Below are 26,182 nucleotides of genomic sequence, written 5' to 3'. Positions count from 1 at the left end.
CATCAACATCACCATACACATGCACGCAGCGATTGGTCTGGGACACAACTGTATGAAGCTGCCATTTAGAAATGCAGCAGTTTGAGGTGCAAGCATCGTGACGATGATCTGACAAAAGAACTGAGAAAATATATTGGTCATAAGGAGTACTGTTATTGTCCTCACACTAATTAAGTAGCTTATCCAGTGTGAGCAGCCAGGATTAAATACCTGAAGTGACTGATCTTGGTCTATTCAATGGAGGAAACAAACATTAAAAACAGAACGGCTCCCCCTTCTCATGAACTCTGTTGAGTTTATAATTTCTCCATCCAAACTTGTTTAAACTGCTTTGTCTCTCTCAGTCACTCTGTGATTAGATTATTTCTTTAAAATGGGCGTAACCTTCCTAATAAAAAAGGAGTGTCTAAACTTGTCTTTACCTGTTACTGGTTTTGTAACAGACATGACAGCATAGACATAACACATTCAGTTCTGCTCACTAGTGTCTGCTTACACACTGTTCGGAGATCCTGAAACTATGGATATACTCAACACCAAAACACACCCTCTGTGTCACAAAACAACAGGTTTTAGGCATGTGCCCTGTGGGACTACTGATTGAAAAACACACCTGACTTGAAAGGTAAGAGACACCATTACAGCCTTAACAAGACAGTCCAACCCCCCTACTGCAAGAATACACTCAAACATGGCACCTGTGTGAATAAATTCACAAATGTACAATGGTTAGCAGGGCTCAGGTGTGCTGCTCTCCACGAATAAAACACTTTGAACCAATTCTTCTGAGTCACTTATTCATTTTATGCTCCTTAGATAAGATGGGAGCAAAAACACTTGAAATACACGCCAGAGTGTGTTCATTCAGAAAGATTAGCTCAATGTTGGATCCATCTAGTTCCTGAAACCCCACATATCTGTTTATTTGTTCCTTTCTCCAAGTAGTTCCTTGTTAAACTGTTACAGACTACCTAAATGATTAATAGGACTCCATAAGGAGACAGTGTCGCGTCTCTCAGTCTTGTTGGGTCTTGCTAGAAGGAATGAGCCTCTCAGGGAACACGTCCCCATCATCACCAGAACCAGTACATGTGTAATTACAGCAGCAGACGCGACCATCTCTTTGCTGTTTCGGGACCGAGACACGTTTACAAAAACACGAGACACGACTCACTTCGTTTGGACATTAGCGGGAGGACGGAACATAAAAACTTTGCGCTTCAACAACAAAGCGGCGTGGATGTGAGAAAGAAAATGCTTTGAGAAATGTTGAGAAACAATGTTTTACCTTAGCACTTTTCCGACTGCTTGGAGCACCATTTTGCAGCTTAATGCGCCTTTAGGGTTTTTTTGTGGGTGCATATCCTTCTTATTTCTTGAAAAGGAGGAACAGTCTCCGAACCATAGCTTCAAACGTGAGAAAAATATGCCAGAATGCGTCTCATTCAGTTCGCTCGCGGTTAGGTTCGCGCGACAACACACCACGCTTCCGCGAGTCGACACTTCTGATCCAGAGCAGGAGAAAACTTTGTGAGGAAAAGTTTTACAGAAAACCCCGCCCCCTACGCTACTTCTGTCCAATCAGAGCGCGAGAATGAACCGAGTGGGTGGGCTACTTAATGACGTAACAGTCTGCTCATGAGGACGTGGTTTTCTCTGAGATGTCCTAACCCTGTAGCAACAGGTGGTGGTCAGATAATAAATGCCGGCTAAAATTAAGCTATACGTTATATATGACAAATAAAGAACCTTGAATATGCATGTTGTAATAAGAACAAGTTTACACAGCCTTTTATAACAAGTCAAACTTGCAGGAAATAAATAAGTAGACAAAACTTTATCTAACCGTACAGTAAATCAGGTCCTCTGTTTTGTCTTTTATCCAAAATACTTCTTCAGTTTGAGGAGCTGCAGTAAACCCAGTCTTATAAATAGTACCTAAGGTGCTGTAGGTACATAGCTGCCCACCGCTCCATCTGGGTGTATCCCAGGTGTGATTGGCTAAATGTAGAGAACCAATTTTGCCATTGTATGGGAACATACAAGAGCACTTACTTAATTCATCCCAACTAAATAATGCATTCAATTCTGCCTGACTGTTAGCAAAACATGATGAAGCACTGAACTGATTACCAGCATAATGAAACTTGTAGGAAACCATCATTGATCATTAATTGGATTTGCATCAACAACTGATCAGTTTTGGAGTTAATCTAATTCAAAATAGCCACCACAGTTAATTTATACTAGCAAACACAACAACAGCTATACTCCTTTCAATTTTGTGGATGTCGAGCTAAAATTTAGTGTGGTTGTAGCTGTCATTCCCAGCAGATTCCCCGAGTGTGATGGGGTGTGAATGTCATTACAAAGTTTGAATCGTCGTCAACTTGCTTTTTTTAGTAGTGCCATTGTAGTGTACGCACTGGGGACTGTGAGTCGACATTCCTCCTTTTGATGTTGAAACGTACCTGAAGTCCAGTTATGAGAGCGGGTAAGCGTGCTTAAACATGTCTGCCAAAGCTAGATGAACCAGTGAGGGAATCAAACAAAGCCTGTTCAGGAGCTCAAAGCTGATGTGTATGAACATGTTCTTTTGTATTCCTGCAGGGCAAGGCATTGTTTGAGGGAAATTGTTTAAGGGCAATAACTTATAAGTTTTTTATTTTATTTGACACACCAGTAAATATATTCATTCTAATTAAAGTGCCAACAAACAGACAGACTCCGAGACTTGAGCATTAAGTGAACAAAAGGTTATAAAAATGGACTTCTACTCATGAGATGATTGCAGCTACTGTCGCCAAGCTATCATTCCCTCGCTCTTCTCCCCTTTAATTATTGCCTCACAGCAGACAACCTGCCTATTTTCTATTCTGTCGCTCAGCTTATACATTCACACGTCGTTTTAACGTGGTTTTTTTTTTACGCCTTTCGCATTGTCTGGCGGAGCCAATTGTTACGGCTACAGATGCTGCAGGTACCAGTCTTTAAAAAACAACTCAGAAATGCACTAATGTGTGCAATCTGCAAAACAATTTGGCTATTCTTGTATCTTAGGGCAAGTGGTTACATGAGACAAAGATAGTGATGATTGTGCATGGGAAGACTACACACCATGTGTATTTATGAAGGTTCAATTTGTGTATGAAGAGGCGTGGGTTCAACAAAGGTGCGTGTAATCAATGTGTTGGACCCTGCAAGGCAAAGCTCATGTATTTTTAGAACCATATGTGAATCAGAGACAACCTGGAAGATTTTAACAGAATGAGGGTTCGATCCAACACGACTTGACCGTTTTCTCATGTTGCACAAAATTTACACACAGAGAACTGAAACTGCTGCAGCTGTAAACGCCTTTATTTCTCCATTTTTCTATTTTTAGTTCCTTTTTTGTCTAGTTTTACAATGCATTTAAAAACAGTAACTTTAGTTTTGGAAAATAATTTTGTATATTTTTTTCTGCAACGTTTCCTTCTTTCACGTCTTCTTTATTTCCTTAAACAGATTTTTTTTTGCTTAGTTTCCATTTTACATTCAAGTGATAATAAATTCTCATCTGTATTAGATCCTTCACAGGAAGAAAGCGGTGTGTGTCGCGGTTGCAGCTGATAATGGTAAAAATGACACAAATGTACAAATGACTGTATACTGAAGTGTGATGCTGGTGGCTGAGACAAAGAGCAGCAGCTAGTAATTCCAGGTCACTAGTTTAGTCAAATCATCAGAAAAAAAGCCCTGACAATAAATGTAGTAAGCTATTTTACTGAGTGCTAACACAGCTAGCAACCAGTGCAGTTTCTGTTGGTATCTTTTACATTATTTTGATGACATACTCCAAAAGACAGTCTTTATTACTTGAATGGGTAAATTGTAATGCTGAGAAGGATGTACAAATAGCAGTCAAATAATACAAAAAACAATAAAAAAAAAAAATACAATAGATAAGAGAATGTTGCAAAAAATACATATAAACTTTGAAAATGTGCAATAATTAAGTTAAAAAGATTGAAAAAGTAGGAATGCCAACATACAATATTAAAGTTCCATTAAAAAATTTGTATTGCTTTGCACATCATTAAATATACATTTCTACAGTTTCACAAGTGTAGTTTATTTTTATTTGTACTCGAGTTTTCCATCCAATGAATTGGAGTTTGATGAGAGGAGATGGCTGTTCCAGAAGCTCAAACAGTGGTTCTTGCTGTGGTACCAAGACGGAGAGCACTGACTGTTTCCATGTTGGTAATAATAGCAACACTCGTTTTGATCAGGCCTACGAAGAAGAAGAAGAAAAAAAAACTGTACAAAGAGGAAGCAAAGATGAGGAAGAGGGGCCGCCATGTGTGTACCTGAGTTTGTGCAGAGTAGCTTAATAAGTGACTGCATGAGAGACAAGAGACTGCACAGGCGAGGAGATGCAACAGTCCATAACCAGACTGGAGGGGGGGGGGGGGTTGTTATATTACACAGATCAGTTATCAGAAGTCTATTTTTCTGATCGTCAATGAAAACAAGCACTCAAAGCACTGAAAAATTAAAATCATTTAACTAACTTGCATTGATGATTTGGAAATACCTCCTAACAAAAGGTTACAGTTTTGGTCAGAATTTATTTGTACTAAAAGAGCATTTGGTGCACGTGTGGCTCAGTGGGAAGGTCAGCAGTTTGATGCCCATTCTGTCTGCCTGTCAAATGTAATTGAGCAAGACACTGACCTCCACATTGCCCATCAATTTGCTTGTGTGTGTGTGACTGTAGAAAATAAAACTGTCTAGTGGTAAAATAAACCATAATCTGAAGTACTGTACAAGTTTTTGTGTGAAACTAATAAATTTCAACTGCAGTCAGTACCCCTTTGATGTGAACTGATGTGTTGCAAATTGTGTTCTAGACCCAAACAACTACATAAAACAATGTTTTGTTGTGGTTACTGCTACAAAACCCCAAAAATATAAGCTGAACTGTGTAAGATGAGAGTTCTGCGATGGCGTTACATTCAAAGCAGTCTGCTCCTCAGATAAATAGTGTTAAATTCATATTTTTATATATGAATATTTCTGTTCAGTGCCCTGAGATGACTTCTGATGTGACTTGGTGCTATATAAATAAACTGAATTGAATTATTATTAAATAACCTACAGTAGATTAAAAAGGCCCTTATACTGTAGGTGTGGACTATTTCCAGTTTAATGAGAAAACAGTTTCAAAACAGGTTTTATAATATATATTTTAAAATTTTATATTTTATATATTATGCTATTTTACTGTCAGTATCAAACAAAGTCAAAAAAATATATAGCATTATTGTATAAGAAAGTTTGGAGCTCAATGCCAGTGTTGTTTTCCTGTTTAAACTACTGCAAGGATTCTTGTAAAAAGTGTGAAGCTGTAATGGAAACCTCATGCTCAGGGAACTTTCCATTAATTTGTCTCAAACTATTGGATGCACACGGTGACTTAAAATAGAAATCATCCATCCAAGATCACTGGAATTTGTTGTCTGGCCTCTACAATTACCCTGTTAACTCTATCACTGAATTTGTTAAAGAGCAGAGGCAACTTATTCTGAACTGGCCTGGTCTTGAATTCAAAGAGGCAGTTTGGAGTCACACCTTCACAGCTGTTTGTCCTTTTGCGTGAGCAGGTGGAGAAAGCGAGATGATGCTGATTGAGCAGCACGTCATGCCCTGCTGTTATGTCTGACGTGAAGGAAACCAACGGCCACATTCCTTCGTCTTGCAGACAAAGGTTAACAATTTCTGCTCTGCTCTAACATCATAGTCACCTTCCTGTCCATCACCAGACACAAAAATGGTGTCATTTATCTGCAGATATTGCTATAAAATGCTGATTTCAAGCACGGTGGCTGGGTCTATTAGAATTGTATAACAGAGTATTAAGAAATAAATGAAATACAAATTAGATTTAAATATGTCAAGGTATCAAAACTAAAAATGTCTCCAAGGTGGAACTTCCTTGTCAGAACAAGACATTGTCATATCACTTCAACAGTTAATCACACATCACATTTGTGCTAACACAGCCTAGTAAAAGTGAAAGCTCAAATCAACAAATCATAATCACATGAAAGATACAACTCACTGATCCATGGTAAACAAACAAATCTTCCAGCAAATGGTTCAAACAAATGTCTTGAGCAGCTCTCTGTGATCTGATGCCTCCTGATTTACATATTAAAAATGGGTGTATTCCATCAGTCGTGGTAAAGTGGCTTTATGTCTCCGTTGTTGGAGCAGCAGACAAGGTTTTGCATGACAACAAAGAGCAAACTGCACACCAGCACGAGCAGGATGACAAGAGGCTACTTTGAATAACGACCAAAACATAAAAACCACGAGGTAAAAGTGTTGTGCAAGAAAAATAAAATGCATCAGACATACGTTTTACAAACGTGATACTTGGAGTCTATGACCATAAAGCAGGTTGGCAAATTCATAAATCAGCAACAATCCTCAAACCATTTACTGTAATCTAATTCACATATATGAATCTAAACAGTGCTTCACTTCTCAGTACAAGGAGGTTGCTTTAATTCTATTAATCTTTGGCAAAGTTAGGCACAAGTACAACATTATCAACCATAAAACACTAACTAAATAAGTAAGTAAGTAAAATGTAGAATAAAGAAAACATAATATCCACAACAGTCGGGCAGTACTGAAACCAAATGTCTGGATTTGAAGAGAAAAAAAGCCACTCTCAACAAGGGGTGGAGAAGAAATAATCTGCTGAAACACTGACATCACAGTTCGTGTGATGTAGAAGGTGTTCAACCTTAATCTGATTTTGAAAAAGCATGCCATCAGTAGCTGTAACGGATCAGAGTCAGAGTCAGAGTTTCTTTATTGTCATTCGCACCTCATGTGGTACATGTGGTGGAGCGAAATTATGTACACAGGGTCCCAGTTACATCCAACAATAAAATGTATAAGAAAAACAGTAACATCTAAGATATGAACTAAGAAAAACATCAACTAAATATACACTAAGCACTCATAACATAAAACATTGAACATCACCACAAACATGAACATGAGTCTGTGAGCAGATGTGCACGCATGAACACATCAACATTGAAACAGATCAGCAGCAACATGATATGGTTTTTCACAGTGATTATTCTAGTTAGAGATTCATGAGTCTAACAGCCTCAGGGTAGAAGCTGTTCCTCAGTCTAGTGGTTCTACACTTAATGCTCCTTAACCTCCTTCCTGAGGGGAGTGGGGCAAAAAGTGTGTGTGCTGGGTGGGTGGGGTCCTTCATGATGCAGGTGATCAGATCAACAGATAAGAAAGAAAACAAGGTCTTTGGGAATTTTTCTTAAAGAAATGTAATTTATTTTCCGCTGTACACGTCGCTCCGCCCTACAAGTCGCATCAGTCCAAATTTGTCCAATAAAGTGGAAAAATCCATAGATATGTCGCTTCGCCATATACGTCACATCTATTAAGCATCACCGCTGACGCGTCGCATTTGTTACGTGTCACCGCTGACAACCTGGAAATTTGGGCCGGTGTTGTGCCAAAAATCGATGGGCTGCCATATGGCGGTCGCGGAAGTGGGCACGGGGGGACTTTAACAATAATTTAACAGGATTAACACTTAGAGAAACAATTTGTTTGCTCAAAATTATAGTAAAGGTGCGTCTCAGTTTAACTTTTGCTTTATAAATGCACTTTGAAGGTCAAATCAGCTGCATTTTGCCGGGGCGGCGCAGCGAAATGAAGCTGATTCGGTTGCTCCAGGCAGACGAAGGTGGCAGGCTATGCCAAGCTGATTGTGTCATTAACAGCCACTTTTACCTATTACATGATACAACGGCATGCCTAATTGCTCGAGTGTCATCTAGTGGTTGAAAATGGTAGTGTTAGATATTTTCAGTCAGAATGAATGAAAACGGTCATATCTCAGCCAAAAATTGGTGTATAAATATGGGAAAAATCCATAAATATGTCACTTGGGCCTATAAGTTGCAGGGCATGCAATTTATGCAAAAAAACTGTGACGTACAGGTTGAAAAATACGGTAACACATCAGTTAAGAAGTATTTTTTTCCTTAAATGAAATGTTAGAAAAACAAGCTAAAATGCTGGGGTTTTTTTTTTAAAGAATTTAAGAAAAAATGTACCATAGCAATCTTAAACTATAATAAAACTGAAATCAAAATCTTAAGCTATATGCAATAAAGAAAAAAATGACTTTGTCAACCTGTTGTAGAAAAAACAGGTCAGTTAGAACCCATCCATCTCCCCATTAGCTGGCCCAACAGGTCGAGTCTGAAAATCTGCCTACAAATTCCACTTATTAGAAACAAAGAAAAACAGCGATGTTAGGAGAGCTGCAGATGAGTCACCATCACGGCAGATGCACTTTGGAAGATGGCCAGCAGGAGTAAATCTCTGCCACTAATACCTGTGATCAAAATGATTGACAGCACAGGTGCCAAACCATAATAAATTCAGAATAAAATGAGAAGGGGGTGGGGGGGAGGCAGTGCAAGCTCAGCTGCTCTTTAAGACCTGTTGGTGTTGAGTTCTTTGCTTGAGGGAGTGTGTTTGGATAAGGTCTTAGCCAGTAAAAACAGTGCAGACAGGAGTTCTTTATCTGGGCACAAAAAAAAGCTTGATGGGTTTCTATAAGGCCAGAAAAAGGTTCACAGGGCCAGGAGACACTCTGAAAACTGAACCTGGTAACCTTTTCTGCCGTGCAATCCCCTTAAATTATTCATAACAGAGCGTGGTTAGATTGGCATGGTACAGAAAAATAAAACTAAGAATACATCAGAGACTACAACTCTTTCCACCAGAACAGAACATAAGAACCAGTCCCAAGTAAGGTTACTCAGTTAACCCCACCCCCCCCCCCCCTTAAAAAAAACCCCAGCAGAACTATTTTATTTGCCATCATCAATAAAAAATAGAAATACCGGTAACCTCTATGCAGAATAAAATCTTATATGGCCGGTCTATAAAAAGTGCTCATGCCTAGCCATAGGGTGCATCAAGCGCCAGTGCTTTAATTGTGTATTGTTGTTTAATTAGCACTTTTGATTTTAATATTTAAGTTGATGACACACTCGTTTTTTCCTTTTTTTTTTTTTAAATTGCATATTCTTTCAGTTTGTATTTCATGGCATTTGATCTCTTTCTCTTTCACTGCATCTTTATTTTGCTCTGCATTCCTGAAGGGGATGGGCAACATGCAAAGACCTGCCCTTGCTCCTTGCACACACATATTAGTCAAACAAAAGATTATAGAGAAGCACAAAAAGTAAGCCCAATGAGGTCAAAAGGATGACCGTCAGACTTGGCTTTTCTTGTTTGCAAGGTCAATATGTGCACATTAAGACCAAATACATTAGGGTTCAAATGTATGGTTCATTTAACACCAGCAATGATGTTAAAGGCAAATACCTGTCTGCATAAATGCCTCTGCATTTGTACTTAAGATTACATGCATGATTAATCCAATTGGAAATAAGGTCAGCTTGGATATTAAACCGTTGAAGTGTTCAAAGTCATGGCATGCAGGTGTTTGCTGTTGAATGTGCACACAGGTGTCCACATTCTCAATGAAGGCTTTACTGGAAAGAAGCTGAGACGAGAAATACCAGACACGCGTCAAGACATTTATAAATCACCATTCTCTATAGATCTACATGAATTAATGTCTACTGGAATGTGTCAGAATGGAACATAAAGAGAATGAGATGGGAGAAGGGACTAGGAAGTTAAACTGAAGGAGTGTTTTTGTTTTAAGCTAGATTGCAGAAGACGGGTTGACGTGTAAAAACCAGAACCGGGAGATGAATTTAAAAACTTTGGAAGATAAGAGTGCAAGAGTTTGGATGAGGGTAGGAGACTGTCCCAGCATGCCCTGAGCTCCTGCTGCACTCCTCCGCCCTGCATTCCTTAGAAGAGAATCTCTATCCACAGTACATTTCAACATTTTGGACCGTGCACACAAACAACAGATATATATCAGAGTAAAAGGATAATCAGCATTGACTCAAAGATGCCAAATTCAGTTTTTTAAAGCGGTTTTGGCAAAATTTCTGAACATTTTCTTTGCAACAATAACGGCTTTTCATAAATTTTCAACTATAAATAATAACTATTTTATAAAATTTTAAGCTAAGTGAAGAAACGAGTGCATGGTCTATGTTGTTACATTTTGCTGGAGGCAGATTGACACAAAGTCAATTTGTTTGTCCTCAAACCTGCACCTGAAGATTTATGAGGCTTTATTTTACAAATGACCAGAGGCCACAGTTATTCTTTAAAATCTTCAATCAACTACAAAAAAAACTAAATATTTTTTTCCTGAGGAGTTTATGATAACCTTGGCGTGACAATTTCCCAACTGATGATAAAATTGTGAACATTTCTGAATAAACCCAACCACTACCTGCATATTACAGCTCCAGTGAAACACAGCAGTGCACAAGAGTGGTTTAGCATTAGCATCAAACTTGTGGGAACATAAATGCCCATATTATTCCCAAAGATGGGACTCGTGTGGGAACAACACTGCCATCTCCTGGTACAAATACTAATACTAATACATAGTCAAATACAAACTAATTAGCAATACTGTACTTGGTGTTTCACAGAACTGCAATAAGACACTGAAGAAAGAAGAAAAGAACTTACATAAAATCAAGATGCTAAAAGAAGCAGCAAAAGCTTCAAACCGTAAAGCAAGTCTTACTGCAGACACCTCATATCTTTGGACTTTTGCAAGTTTCATCACAGGACACGCTAACATATGTATATGTGAATAGGTGTGTGTATATGTGTATACAGAGACAGTTTAAGAGAAAGGAAGAAGGATAAAGACAGAAACAGAGAAAGATGGACAGAAACAATGGGACAGAAAGAAGGACAAAAGTCAAGACAGTGGAACAGAATCAAAAGAGTGAGAGAACTGAACATGAGAAGTAAAGACAGAAAGAGAGACAGAAAAAATAATTTGTGTGCTTTTTTTCTGACACTTAAAACTAAACCAGCCCTTTGCTGACATCATAGACACCAGCATCCTTCATTGGCTGTAAAACTTAATGAGTTCCTTTCCACTACTGGTGTTACTTTGGAAAATACACGAGGAAAACAAAGAAGCCTAAAGCAAAAAAAATATATATGTTAAAGAGAATATAAAATTGCAATATAAACCATATGTATGTAAAGTTGGAGGATTGAATGGCAGAGTTTGACGTAAGGAAGAGGCGCACGAGGGAAAAGGGGTTGTGGTCAGACAGACTGATGTTTGCTCTGAAGCACAAGAAGTAGTCTGTGTGGATTTGAGTTTGCGTGAGCATAAGAGAAGTTTAGAATGAGGTGGAGGGGGCTGGATAGAGAGGACAGAGCATCATGGAAAAAGAAGGTGGCTGAAAAAGGATTTTGGGGTTGCGCCCATATTTGCACAGGATGTATGATGTATGAGGCGGAGTAGTATAGGTTTTTAGAGTATGGGGCTTCAAGATGAACAGAGCCCTCTTTTCATGGTTCATGGGGGGGGGGGGAGAAATGTTTCTCTTCTTTATTTCTCACTGTTGACGAAAAGCTTAGAGTTAAAGAAATAAAATTAACTGAATCAAGGCAAAAAAGTGAGACAATATGCCACTCGTAGCTCGGGGGAAATTAAACTGAAACGAAGAACTGATGACACTGATGCTGAGTCTAGAAAACAATGAGGGTTTGGAGATTCTTGTATAGTTTGGGTGGCTGTCCATTTTCTGCATCAAAGCTGCTTTGCCCTGATCCAGCTCATTAACTTTAAAATGAGGGAGTTTAGTCAGACTTCCTATTGGGGGGGGGGGGGGGGGGGATGTAGACAAACGTACCCTTTAGCACTTCCAAGAAAAGACGCACATTGAGTAGAATGCACAGAATGTTCCCCTCACATGTAAACCAATTTGGCATTCTCAAAGCAATTGAACTAAATCTAAACGACAGATGTTGAGGAATCCTTTCATCACCGCTGGTATAAGTCTAGACAACAAAAATACTTTAACTCTAACAGAGCATGAACAAGTCGATGTGGAAAAAAACGTGTGAACTTTTAACAACACAAAGACTGGTGTGGCTTCGCGTCACCCTGAGGCCTGCCGTAATAAATTTCAGTCCACACAAATGATTTAAAGAAAACAGCTGATAAGATCAACGCACTGCCTTAAGAGCACATGTTAAATTGCATTAGTCTGCTTCTTAACAGACACCAGTCTGTTTCTGGGTATGTTACGTAACTATGCACCTCCTTAGTCTGGGAGATAAAAGCAACGACAGACTTGAGAGATGAAAGCAGTGGTTTGGGGGACCCTTTTCCCTTTTTCTTCAATTTCCTGCCTTGGTAGACCATTTTAAATTCAGACTGTCTGGCATGCTGGTGTTTGATTTGTTATTTTACCTCGGCCAATGCTCCGCTGCACTTTGACCCAACGAGCATAGAGCGGACCTGATGTGAGTTTACTGACCTCTGGTTAAGGACAAATAGTTAAAACCTGTAAAGGTTTATTTTGTGTTGCCCTTATTACTTATTGAAGTAATATTTAAATGATTGTCAAAAATATTCTTCTATTTTCATTTTCTGTAAACCAAGACGTATGATTAATGCTAAGAAAAAGTACAATTCAAGGGAAAAAAAATGAATTGAGATAAATGCAAATGTGTTTTGTCTTTGGCTCAGAGAATTACGTCGGCCTCGAATAAAATACCAGTCCTGTGCATTGTCCAACAATAAATCTGACTTTATGCATCCATCAACAGTACTGTGTTCTGTACTGTAGTTATGTCTGAAGAGCATAACTCAAAGTGCGTCAGCAGCCTTGGAGGGGCCGGTAGGCTTTAAGAAAAAAAACCCTCATCTGCTGCTTTGCTTATCACAGCAGCCACTAGGTCATACGGGGGTACAAGGTCATTTTCTGTAAGCAGTACATCTAGTGCCTTTTGGTTCAGACATCAATCATCTGACTGGAGCTACGCAAAAAATAATTAAAGCTATGACTAACAAGATGCTTGATTAAAAGTCATTAAATTCCATACGTAGCACAACAAACAAGCTCGTTTTGTTCTACTCAAAAAATAAAAATAAAAATGCAAGGAGAATTAAAAAAAATAAACCAAAAAAAATAAAACCCATCCCATGAGTGTTTATTTACTCAAAAGATCTTAGGACAACCAGAAAAAACACAAAAAAAGAAAACAAAATCCACCTCCTTGATGACTAGACGAGATCTGGCCTCAATCTGATGATGGCAGAGGAAACTCTGGTCCATTGTGAGAGTTTGATTAAAAGTATGAGTGATGAAAGTGGAGGAAGCAGCCACACCCAGGCGCTGCCAAAGAGGTGAGAAGAAGCATGTGACTCAATGAGACCGCCTAGAGAGGACGCCTGATCATTCACAGGAAAATGTGAAGAGCAGAACTGCATTAAAACCCTGCAAATGATGTCCACAAACAAGGGAATGGTCTCTCTTCAGCAAACTACACATATTTGCACATCCGTGTTGATATTCATTTTTGATTAGACAAGTTCTTCTATCTCAAGGCATCTTTCGTGTGTCGATACATGTTGAGACACAGCAAATGTTATTAAAATTCCAAGAAGAAGCCGCACGTTTTAGTCCTTGGGGGCATTGTTGACATGACAGTGAAACCACAGTGAAACGCCTGCTTATTGTCAGAGGCAGGCATGGACAAAACACTGCATTATGTTCTTGTCAGTCATCTTGAAAACAAAACAGATGATCAAAATTCCAACTGGAGATGCAGGTTGGCATTACTCTCATTGAAAAAAAAAAAAAAAAAAAGCCTAACAATGCCTATTGTACAAACAATTGACATGAATGATGTCCTCAGTTGGTGGGTCAGTGAGAAAGGGAAGGAAGTGAATGAAAGACGCAGTCGTTCTAAGAATGGAAAAGTCAAGAGTTGGTCAAAAAGAAGACAGGAGGTCAATTTATCCATGTCTGAAGCAGCAGGCGTGAGGTCAAGTGCGCTTCTTCCTTTACTGATGAGCATTCAAGTTCATTTTCCTACACCCCCCAACAATCCTTCCATAAAAAGATGAGCTGCTGCAGGGTCAATATAATCTGATCCTTCTGTGAGAAAATTAGATCCGTGGCTAGTAATACTGTAAAGTTGCGTATGTGAGCATTTAAGTATCTCTGCCAGTCTAGATCCTGACATTCAGATATAAACAAGCGTCTGGATCCCACCTGGGAAGATGGGCTTATGCAGTGACATCATTGCTCCTCATTGGGAAGGGGCTCAAGTGCAGTGTGCACATCTGCCTGCAACACAAAGGGCCTTCACAACCAAAAAAAAAAGAATCAGTTGCACATAGTGTAGACATGTATGCGTACAGTATGCTGTAGTTAAAGCAGAAAGCAAATTAGGTTTCACCTGATTAACACCATTAAATTCTACCTGATTAAATGGGAATGCAATAGACACCCCCCCCCCCCCCCCACACACACACACCTCAATCAAGCTATGCTTGGGATAAACGATAAACAGGAAGTGAGGCGCCCAGACCCTTCCTGCTTCCCTTTAAATGGGCCTCCAGTTCCCAGCAGCTGAACGGAGAAGCTCTAATCAGTGCAGAGAGCAGTTTTCATGCCACCTTCAGAGCCCATACAAAGTCTCCAGGCACAGTGAGTTTTAGTGAATCCTGCCTGACCCTTTCCCTGCCACAGGAACACATGAAAATGTTGCTCTTGTCATTCCTTCTGCTTCCAATATTTGTTTATGAAATAAGACACAAATCAAATTTAAGTTTGCACAATGCAAGCCAGTGTTGTCAATGCTGCTTCAGGGTCCTGTTTGCAAACGTTTGTTCTCAAGAAACAAGTTTAAATTCAGAATGTAAAGTTCAAAAGAAGAAGTTTGTCAAAGTTCATGTGAAAAAATAAGTGTTGAGGAACCAAACATTGGAGATTAAACTTCTTAATTAATTTAATGTAACGTTTTCACCCCAACAAAACCAAATGCCTCATCCCGATTCTGATCAGGGGCTGTGTGAGCGCTGAGCGGCTGATGGATGAGGGAGTCTGCTGGGTGGAGGGGAAGGAGTGCAGGGTTCGTTGGTGGAGAATGGTGTAGTTGTCTCAGCCCTGTGGAGGCAGCCAGGCCTACTCAAGAGTGTCTAATGAGAGACACATGGCAACCGGTAGGGTCTGCTCTAATATAACACACACTGTGATGAGACACTCAAAGCTATTGTTCCACAGCAAACATTACAAAATTCACCAACTGATCCACTGTGAGCTCATCATGTGCTGGAGACTCGAGGTCTGAGCCATCTTGTGCTTTAGCAACAAAATGTTAGTAGTAGAGAAAACTTATCCTGCTTAAAGTGAAGATAAACTAGACTTTTTGTGTGAATGTTTATACAGTATCATATTCACACTATTGTGATCCATTTTTCTTCTGTACGTTTTTCAGCCTCTTTCTCGTTACACAATTTTTGTGCTATTTCAACAAATCGTATCAAAACGTGTACAATCCTGCTATGACCGTTGGTACTGGTGCAACTTTAGCTTTTTGAAATATTTAGCCTTTTCTGCCACTTTTTTTCTCATAGAAAATAAATTGAGCTCATTTTACATCCTTCAAATCTTTAGGTCTGTTTAAAACCTTTAACTGCTCCTTTCACATTTTGTTCTGGTTCAGCTTCTTTCAGCTTCCTTTTGCAAAATTAAACTTTTCTCTGGCTACTTTCAGCTGGTGTTTTTTTTTCAGCTGTTTTGTGTTCTAGATTATTTCACCTAACTACAACATTTTTGTGCTTCTTTAACTTCTTTCTGCTAATTGCAGCATGTTATGCTCCTTTCAGCTTATTTCTGCATGTTTCAGCTTTTTGTACTATTTCAGCTACTATATAGCTGTTTTATGCTAATATTAGCCTTTTCAGCTAATCCCACATTTTTTGCACAAATTTCAACTTTTTTCAGCCCAATTCAACAAAAATGTGCTCTCTCCAAATCCTCCAGGTAATTTAAGGTCCTTTGTGCTTTTTTAAGCTAGTTTTCAGCTCGTTTTTACTCATTTCACCTTTTTCCAGATAATTTCCATTTTTTGTGCCAATTTCTGCTTCTTTCAGCCTAATTGGGCAAAATTGTTCCCTCTCTCTCTTACATTTGCTAATTCAAGTTTGTTCTACATTTTCAGTAACTTTTTTTTTTAGCATTTTAAAGATAATTTCAGCAATTTTCAGATAAGTTTCAAGTATTTTGTGGTAATTTCTGCTACTTTTGACCTAATTAACTTCTTTCTGCTAATTTCAGCTTGATATGTTCCTTTCAGCTTATTTCTGCAAGTTTCAGCATTTTCTGCTATACATACTATACTGCTAATATATAGCTATTTTATGCTATATTTTAGCTTTTTCAGCTAATTCCATATTTTTTTATTTCTTTTCAGCTCTTTCCACTTCCTTCTGGATTAAGCTTATTTCAGTCTTTTCAGCTACCTATACGTTTCTTTTTTTAGCTAATTTCCTAACATTTTTGCTCATTTCTGCTTATTTAAACATAATTCAGCAAATATTTGTTCGTTCTGCTGTCTTCTGCGAACTTCCATTTCAGCATGTTTTTAGCAAGTTCTTCAGCAATAAGCATTCACACTGCATTATCACAGGAAATGCAAATTCTCTAGTTGCATTTCATTTTCTGACTGAATGGAGGGGTTATGTTATTTTAACCTTTGACATCGTTATTGACAAAAGTAGAATGAAAATAAAAAAGCAAATTAGCACCAGGGACTGTTTTTGTAAAACTGTGGTGTAAAAAATGAAACCATAGAAAGAATTTCTTGTGAGCTTGTGTCTCTATGTAAAAGGTTGTTTTTACTAATATTGCTGCAAGGGACGGCTTAATGCTATTGTGCTATGAGGCTAAACATCCCAACAAAGATGCTGCTACACTAAAACTTCTGCAGCTAAAATCAGAACACTCCCACCATCTGAAGATCAATATTTCTGCTGTTTTAAAAACAGGGTATTGAACATCTACATCAACATTATTTCCATTAAGACAATTACTGTAAAAACACATTTGTCTCTAAATCAACCCACTAACACTTAAACCCAAACCATCATGGTTAATCTGATAAGTGAATGTAAACAAGTGGAATGTAAGTAATTTTGCTCACTAATAAAAATAATTTTTTTTAAGTTAAACAAGACTCTGCACAGAAATTGGGTATTTATCTTATATTAAACGCTAAAATGCTAAACTGCTGAAGGAAACTGTGATATTTTTGAAAAATAAAAAACACATTTTAACTAATCTGACATTGAAAACAAAACTTCCAAACAGCACACAACTGTTTTCTCATAAATTGCAACTAGTAAAATTATCCAGATGACAACACACTTATAGTGCTTTAAACTTAATAAGTTAAAGATCTAAATGTGGAGTTGTTTTTACCACCTCTTTAATTTTTCTTATGCAAATCATTTAAAATGTTTGTTAGCGAGCAGTGAGCAAATAATTTAATTTCTACTTTGAAATGATGTTTAAAATAATAATTTTAAAAAGACTTTAGCTGGTAAAATCACTTTGGGAGTCCGGTAACAGCTATGACTGGCATCAACTTTCTCAGGCTTATACATTCTACTTTTGATTTTTTTAAACCAAAATTACCCATCTTCAACCAAGTAAAGCATCAAGATAATGTAGAAGAGTCCAGTGATGTGTAAAAATACTCTTGTATGCAGGATGCTTGTTTTCCTAGAACACGGCATGAACTCCATTACCTGACCTGTGTTAATCACGGTATGACTGACCTGTGAACACAAAACTGCTCCTGACTTTACTAAAACACAGTGCCCAGTAAATTTTCCAGTAGTTTTGTTTTTAAAAAGATGAACGGCTTTAGATGTGAATATTTGGAAGAGTGTCAGCGGACATTTTCAAAGCTGCAGCTGAAAGCGGAAACACCAGACCCAGGAGACCAAGAACTGGCTGGAAAAGAGGTCAACAAGGACCCATTGAGGTGGGTGTGCCTCCAAAAACGCACCTCAATTAAAGCATATATAATCACATCCAAGCCATCCCATTGGGTAGAAGGAAAGGGAGGGGACAAGCTAAAAATAGACCCAACGGTCTATTTTGGCTTAATGAGCCCAGAAGACATTAGTCTCCAAGTCCCACCCTTCTATCATATTATAAGTGAAGAAGAAAAGAACATTTGTTCTTCTGGCTCAAGTCACAGGGCTTCTGTGTGTATGTCACTGAAGCCAACAGCGTTTCACACATGTGGAGGCACAGATTTAAACGGCACTCACACAACCAGCACTCTGTTATTGAAGCTTCGTTTCAGTAAAGCGAAGTTCTGAATCACAGTGAAGAATAATGTAACCCAGCTGTGCTGTGTGTGTTACAGCTACAATTTCACCCTCGCCATTAAAACGCTCCTTTAGACTTGGAGATATATATTTAGACTTTATGCAACATTTAAGACACGATCAGCCTGACTTAACCCACAACCACAAAAGACGAGAAACAGATCTTTTCTGCTCCGACTGCCAGGAAGTTGAAGCAAAAACCCTTTCAGCTTCACAAACACAAGAAGCTGCTTTACATGTGCCAACGAGTTGGTAAAAGTTTGAAACTGAACTCTGCAACACAGCTAAACAGAGCACACGTGAGGTCTACGAAATGAGAAGTAAACGGCAAAAAGGCAAAGATCTGTTGAGTCCAGCTCAAACAACAAACAGAATATAAAAAAGGCAACACATTCCCATCCCTTATAAGGGAACACTGTGTCCCAAACAAACAGTGCCGTGCTGCCAAAAGGGGCACAGTGCAGGACGAAAGGAAAAGTTGGGAAAGCTTGACCAGATAGCTGCCTTTAGGCTGCGTTCCATTTCTTTCCAGTTAGTCTTCACCTGTAATCCAAAAAAACAAACATAAAAAAAACTTGTAACCAGCAGCTTTTAACCCTCTCACTGGCTGGCTGTGTGCCACTGCTGTCCCTCATGCCCGCAGCTTCCTCTCTCCATCCCTCCTCCTCCTCCTCCTCCTCCCCCCAACCTACAGTTCAAGATACCTCTAGTGTCTGACTACAGCAGAATCTCAGCTGCTACAGCAGCACTGTCCTTAAATGTCTCCTTCAAAACCGCAGCACAATAACAGAGAGCGTGAATGAGCTTTGGCAGAGGAGCAGCAGGACGGAGAAGTACGGTATGTTTTGTCTTTTAAAGCTGAGGAACATTGTAAAAAGTACATTTTAAAAGTAAACATGAAGAAAAGTTGAGCAAAAAGCAGACGACTACCTATAAAAGAAGCAGTCGCAGCACACAAGTACCCCCATCCAGCAGGTGATGAAGCAGATCTGAGGTGATGATGTGCTGACCGACAGCTCTTTCTCCTGCTGTCTTGCCTCCCAGTCTGCACTCCTCCTCTGCAAACCAGGCTACAGGTGCACCAGCTCCAGCTCAGCACTTTGTGTAATCGTAAGGCTCCATCATAAACACAGGTCACAAACCAACGGACCACAGCGTGAAGGCAAGGACAATTTCAAAAAGAAACATCAGATTTGCAAAACGCACTTCTGAGCACGTCTCTTTCTGCCTCCTTACCAACTACTCAACTGCCTGCCTCACTTTCACACTCTCGCTCCTTCTCTCCATTCCTCCTTTCCTCCCTCTCTCTCTTTTTCACTTACTGGCTTCCACTTGAAAGGCGGGAAGATTAGCTTGGCAAACAGAGTACCATAAACAAACCGCTGACTGCTGGGCAGTACCGCGTCAACTGCAGGGGAGGTAAAACTAAATAAGGCAGCTATCTCTACCATCTGTATACATCCCAAACAAAAGGCTAAACATCCCATCTCCACCTATCGCTCGCACAGACCAAACAGCCGTTTGGGAAACGCAAGTCTCAGTCAAACCCGATAAAACATCTAAGGACAGATAATCAGTTTTATCTAGTTCACTTATAGAAATAAGCAGCATCATAGATAGCTAATTAAAGAAAATACACGAATGCATGCACATGTACAAAAATAAAACCCCTTTTCATTCAGAGGTGAAGTATAGGAGGGCCTAGCACAAAGACAAGCCCCCCTGAAGTGAGCCAATCACTGCAGAGCTCGATACTATGGCGTGGACAAAAAAAAAAAAAAAAAAAACGGTGAAGGACACAGTAAATTATGGGACTTAGGACACCACTCTTTGTCCTCCCTGCATTATCAGGTAAACACAAGCCCCAGCTTCAGCTCTGTGCTGTTCCCTTGCTAACTCACTAAACACAAACACTTGAAGGCACTGCGGTGTGCAAAGCAGCGTGTGCTGATGTAACAGAAGACTGCGGAAGCTGCTGGACCTGACAGACACGAACACGGGACTAACTGACCGTGACAAAGGCAACTGATGCTGCTGAATATTGAAGCGAAAAGTCACACACACACACACCGCTATGACTCAGCCTGCCAAAAAAAAAAGAAGAAAAAGACGAACAGGCAGAGGCAGCAGTCACCTTCAGTGGCAGTTGCGTAACAACTGCAGGGGGAGGTTGTTTCCTCCTTTTTGTCGACGAGTTATCACAAAAAGCTCTGACCTGCAGGATGTGTTTAAACAAAACCAGAGCTGGGGGATATTCTTGCTCAGTGCTGCAGCATTAAACTTCAGCTGGCTCTGCAGGACTATGCTGCTTTCTGCAACTTTTCTCGTTCATTTGGAGATAAAAAGACAAAAAAAAAAAAAAAAGGCTGCAGTGAGCGGATAAACTTTCCATGTAATGATGTCATCTCTGCTCTACTCCAGAGACTCGTCACCAGGAGCTACAGCTAACAGGCCTCTCCGTTCACAGTTTAATCGCCTTGTTTCTTCACCTTCATGTGCACAGATGTGACAACGGAACCTGCACAAATGACGGCATGGTGCAATAGTGAAACGCACTTTTACAGCACACGCAGTGAAAACTGAAAAAGGGAGGAGGGAGGTGTTTTTTTTTTTTTTTGCAATAACACCCCTTTTGCACTTTCAGCTGTGAGAAGTGAGAGTTTGAGTTTGGCATTCATTTGCTCCTTTTGTGTTTCTGCGCCTAAAAACCAGGATGTGGGTGTTTTGTGTTTCGCAAGTGTAACGGAAAGCAATGTGCTCAGAAACAAGAGAAAGTGTTGGGAATGAAACCTCCATTAAATCAACTGTCACTTTCAACAATGTGTGACCAGGTTCATGCAGAACTTGTGTCGTTTTGGTTTTTGTTGTCTTCACTTCCTCAGAATTTCCCACCTTATCGGAAAATCCAGACAAACAACAAAAGTAGGACATCCGGAGTAACAGCCTCTATAAGGTGAAATAACGTTTGTCGATGAATAAATTATATATTTTAAACTCATGATTTAAAAACATAGGAGGAAATGAATGGAGGCTAGAGATATTATTTTAACAACTGTAGGCTAGGAGGCAAAAATAAACAGAACATAGAGCACATCAATCACATGCACAACACTGACAATGCAACAGTTCAGGTAAAAAGTTTAAATAAACTCATTATGATCACAAAATTAAATGGAAAAACACAAAAGCGCTAAAGCAACTCAACTTGCCATGGCCTCTCAAATTTACAGTATTTCAATCATTGATACTGTTTACCGGAAAATAAAAACCCCACGTTACAACTGAAACATCCTTCGACATCAAGGTGGACGTAAGAAAGGAGAGGAGTCAGGAGCCATTTCTAAGCATCGTCCATCCATCCAGCCATTATCTTTCATCCATCCAGCCATTTTCTTTACCCGCTTATTCCATTTTGGGCCACGGGGGTCGCCGGTGCCCATGTCCAGCTATCACTGTGCGAGAGGCGGGGTACACACTGGACAGATCACAAGTCCATCACAGATCCACATAGAGACAAACGAGACAAACAACCATTCACTCTCTCTCTCTCACCCATCAGCATCGTTATATTTAAAATTCATATGTTCAAATAGCAACACAAAGTTATTGAAAATGTAGCCTCTTCAACAAGATATAAAAAATACCTGTACTATTATCACACAAGAGTCCTACATGAATACTTAAATGGGTGCATTCAGCTGAAACTAAACACACTGTGCCAGCTGTAAATCATGATGGCAGGGAGTTCCTGCTTTGAGGTGCGTTACAAGTCAGTGTACAGTCCACTGCACAGAATGACGGGAACATGGAGATGACCTCAAAACATGAGAGACAACTGAGATTTGAACACAATATGGGGAACCATTAGGGTGATGAGATCAAATGCACATGATGTTCTGATAGCAACACTTAAAAAAATAAAGAAGTACATGAACCATGTTTTGGAAACTACAGCATGACTACAAAAATGTGGCAGGCGATATGTATTCTTTACAGGAATGTTACTGTTTTTATTTAATCATGTGATCATTTCTAAAAAGCCAACTATTTTATGCATTCAGTTCCTTGAAAACGTCACAACAGAAACAGTGGCGACAAAAACAACGGACAGGAGGCAGAAATGATTTTGCTTCTTTTCCCGAGTCGAGGCCGGAAAACTAAAGTTTGAGGCGGAACCGTTAAAGCCCGACAGACAGGTATTCTCCTGATCCCGACTCCAGCTTCAATCACAAATTGGTGACTCCAAAAGTTAATGAATTGTAGATGTGCATTTGATGATTACTTTCTAAAAGTCTCATTAAAATATTTGACATATTTTGCTAACAGACAGCAGTGACAAACTGTTTTATGCAAAAATGTTGCCCAATGTATAGTGCTCAGTGTATTAGGAATGATGCTCAGCTACTACCACACCAGACTTTTGCTTAATATCTGTGAAACGGATTGAGTTATAGCCATTAACATTGATTTGCCATATTGAATTGGGTTGGCTTCAAAAGTTAACGACATGAAAATGTACACCCACATATTAATTCTAAAAGTTTCATTAAAATCTGTCTAGTGCTTCATGAGATATTTTGCTAACAGACAAGCAAAGCTGACTGACTCTAAAGCAAGTTTTAAAAGCAGATTTGACACAATCAGTTGAAGCTCAGAGCGTGTGTTGGGCATTTGTCTCAGCTACTACCGTTCCAATTTTTAGCTCAACCTTTGTAGAACTGGCTGAATCATAACCATTTTTGTGTGGGCTAAAGAGAAGCAGCTGTGGCGGCCATCTTGAATGACGTTGACTCCAAAAGGTAAACAGTTGCAGATGCACATGTAGTGGTTATTTTCTGAGAGGTTAACTGAAATCTGTCCAGCGGTTCATGAGATATTTTGCTAACAGACCTTCACATGTGGAACATAATTGAAAGAAGTAGCTAAAGTTGCAGTTTATCACCACTGGGGCGTTACTGGAAGCTACAACTGATCACAAGACACGAGCTGTGGAAATAATTCCCCGCAGACTGGTTCCTCGACAAAACGCGCTCCCTCCTCCTCTCCACGCACACACGCATGAACAAGTCGCGGCCGCGCGCATTACCTCCCTCTCACCTGTGCAACGTGTACGAGCCGTTCCTCTTAAACCTCATCCTGGGCGACAGGATGCGGATCAACAAATCCAGAATGGGCGGCGTCTTTACGGGTTTCCAGTCGCACGTCGAGGGGGAGACGGACCAGCGGCGCGTTTCCGTGGACGAACGACGCGGAGCGACTCCTCCAACACCCCGTCTTTCTGTGGCTGCTCCTCAAACATCCACCCTCCTCCTCCGGTCCCCTCCTCTCGCAAAGTCCGTGGGCAGGGTTATTAGTGTTGAAGGAAAAAAGAAGGAGCTAGTTTGATGTTTGTGTCTCCTCCTCCCGCCTCTGTCCGACAGGAAGTCGCGTCTAAAGCTCATTAAAGACGGACAAATCACACCTCAGCGTGGAAAACTAGAGCTTTCTCCTCATTCATGGTGAGGAGGGGAGGCGCTCACGTTTCCACTGCACTTCCTCTCCGAGGAGCTATTTTTACTATTTGCGTCCCTCCACAGGCTGAACACGCACCAGACGCAGGTTCTGTAGACGCCGGCAGGCTGAGGCAGATGTTCATGCTAAGAATAGAGCCGAGGACTCACTGATGCCTATAAACCCCAACTAGCTCCTTCACTCCCCGTGCCTTTTAATTCCTCATTCAACCTTTATTTATACAGGCGAGTCTCATTGAGTCACAAGGACTTATTTAAAGACATACCTGGTAAATGATTTACTGATTTGTTGTGATCAAACTGACTGAGTTAATGCCAGATATTTTACTAACAAACAGGATTGACCGAGTAGTTGTTGTTTAAGTTTTAATCAAAAATCTCATACAGTGACTATGGGGTGTGTGGTGTTCATTCATTCAACCTTTATTTATACAGGTTAGTCATTGAGTCAAAGAAGAGGACTCGTCTACAAGAGAGAGTTGTTTTAAACAAAGGACACAGATGAGGTACAGACAATCATAAAAGCATATAAAATGGAAAAAGTAAATAAATGATATAAATACTAAAAACAGAAACACGTCTGTGTTGGTTTTTGACATGAACATAAATTGTTTAAAATCCCTTCGAGAGGTCAAGAGCTTCAGATCCTTTTGCAAACAGTTGCCAAGTTCGGTCCACACTGAGGGGACACTGCAGGTAATTATGTCTTGAGCGCACGCTGTAGCTGCACTGACAGAGACATAAGAAGAGGAGATGTACGAAGGCAACAGACCAAAAAGTGATTTAAAGATGAAAACGTACCAGTGAGAGTCTGTGTGAAGTTAATGATGTCCAGTTAACCAGTGAATACAGGGTGCAGTGACGGGTACGGTAGTTACAGCCAGTTATGAATCTTAATGCACCGTGATAGACAACGTCCAACATCTGCAAGCAGCTGGCAGGGGCATTCATGTAAATAAAGTCACCATAGTCAATGGAGGGCAGGAATGTAGCAGTTACAAGGTGTTTCCTAGCATTCAGAGTTAGACAGGACCCATTTCTGAAAAGGAAACCCCATTTTACTTTCAGTTTCTTTACAAAGTTTTCAACATGAGGCTTAAAAGAGAGATGCAAATCGACCAAGATACCAAAGTATTTGTAGGAATCAACAAACTCAATAGGAACAACATTCATAGATGAGATAGAAGGAGGGACTGGCACCAATTTCCTGTTTGAAAACAACATCCTTTGGTTTTATCTGCATTTAGCAACAGTTTGGGACAGAAAAAATCTGATTGGATGATGTCAAATGCAGACTGTAAGAGGTGAAAAACCTTAGTAACTGTTCTAGCTCGACTATAAACAACTGTGTCGTCGGCATAGAAATGTAAAGCTGCGTTAATTGTGAATGACTCTTCACTACAACCAGATCAAATTTTGACACAGTATCTTATGAAACTGACCAGGCGTTTAGCCATGTTTCTGTTTTCTACAGTCTGTTGGCTGTGGCAGCCATCTTGAATTGGGTTTGTGACGTCGTAAAGGTTCATTCAAAGAGCATTAAGGGAAGGTTATATGTTGATAAACAGATACAAGCATGCACACACAGGCAAAAACACTATCCTCCACCTATCCTAGTCCTTTGTTTTAGCCGCCTAAAGGCAATTCTAAACACAAATCTCACTGTATGCAGACTTTGAAACAACTTGCAAGGTTTATATAATCACACATGCACCAAAACAGGGCACTGCAGTGAAAAGCAGAACAATTCATTAACGGACCACAATCACTGATTCACAAATATTCTTCCCATTGTGCAGCACTTTCAGCATGAGGGTGTGAGGCGTTTTTCACTGCGTACATCCACTTCCTCCAGCTTTAGCCCCAAGTGTTAAACACGTCACACACGCGTGGTGTATGTGTGTACACCAACGGCAGCTACATAATCGGTAAAACCTGTTGTGTAAAGTTGGGATTTGTTTGGCGTTGGGCCAAAAGAAGTTGAAGGGGATAAAAAGATGGATGAGCAGAACGAGAGGGAGCTGTAGCAGGGGAGCTGAGTAATGGAGACTTCAGATGACTTTTCTTTATGCAGCACGCTGTGGAGGCTTTGGAGGAAAAAAAAAAGACATGCAACAAGACTCCTAAACTTGGCAAAAATCCTGGACGTTCCTGTGTCTGTACGGTATTTTAGTACTTCACTTGTCAACATGAGTTCTATTTCATCCCTCCTGACCGCCAGAGGGCGGTGCTGAAAGCACTGAATGTTCCCTTCGCGCATGCGCTGATTCGAGTAATAATACCAACGGAGTCACAGGTG

At 39.9% G+C, this 26,182-nt stretch overlaps 1 protein-coding gene across 2 annotated transcripts in view; it reads right to left on the bottom strand.

The window, feature by feature from the left end:
• mob2a (MOB kinase activator 2a) overlaps nt 1–23,639 on the bottom strand; it is a 33,463-nt gene extending 9,824 nt beyond the window's left edge. Inside the window, exon 1 of one of the 2 annotated variants that reach the window (XM_037683424.1) lies at nt 23,471–23,639. In XM_037683424.1, the coding sequence (XP_037539352.1) occupies nt 23,471–23,508 (38 nt within the window). In that variant the 5' untranslated portion in view covers nt 23,509–23,639. Of the gene's footprint in view, nt 1–1,288; nt 1,506–23,470 lie in introns of those variants that run through there. The other variant, XM_037683425.1, reaches the window with a different exon arrangement.
• Between the last annotated feature and the right edge of the window lie 2,543 nt (nt 23,640–26,182).

This window comes from Nematolebias whitei, chromosome 10 (genome assembly GCF_014905685.2).
Source record: "Nematolebias whitei isolate Nwh7 chromosome 10, NemWhi1, whole genome shotgun sequence".
In the NCBI taxonomy this organism is placed as follows: domain Eukaryota; kingdom Metazoa; phylum Chordata; class Actinopteri; order Cyprinodontiformes; family Rivulidae; genus Nematolebias; species Nematolebias whitei.
This window is presented reverse-complemented; position numbering and strand designations above follow the sequence as displayed.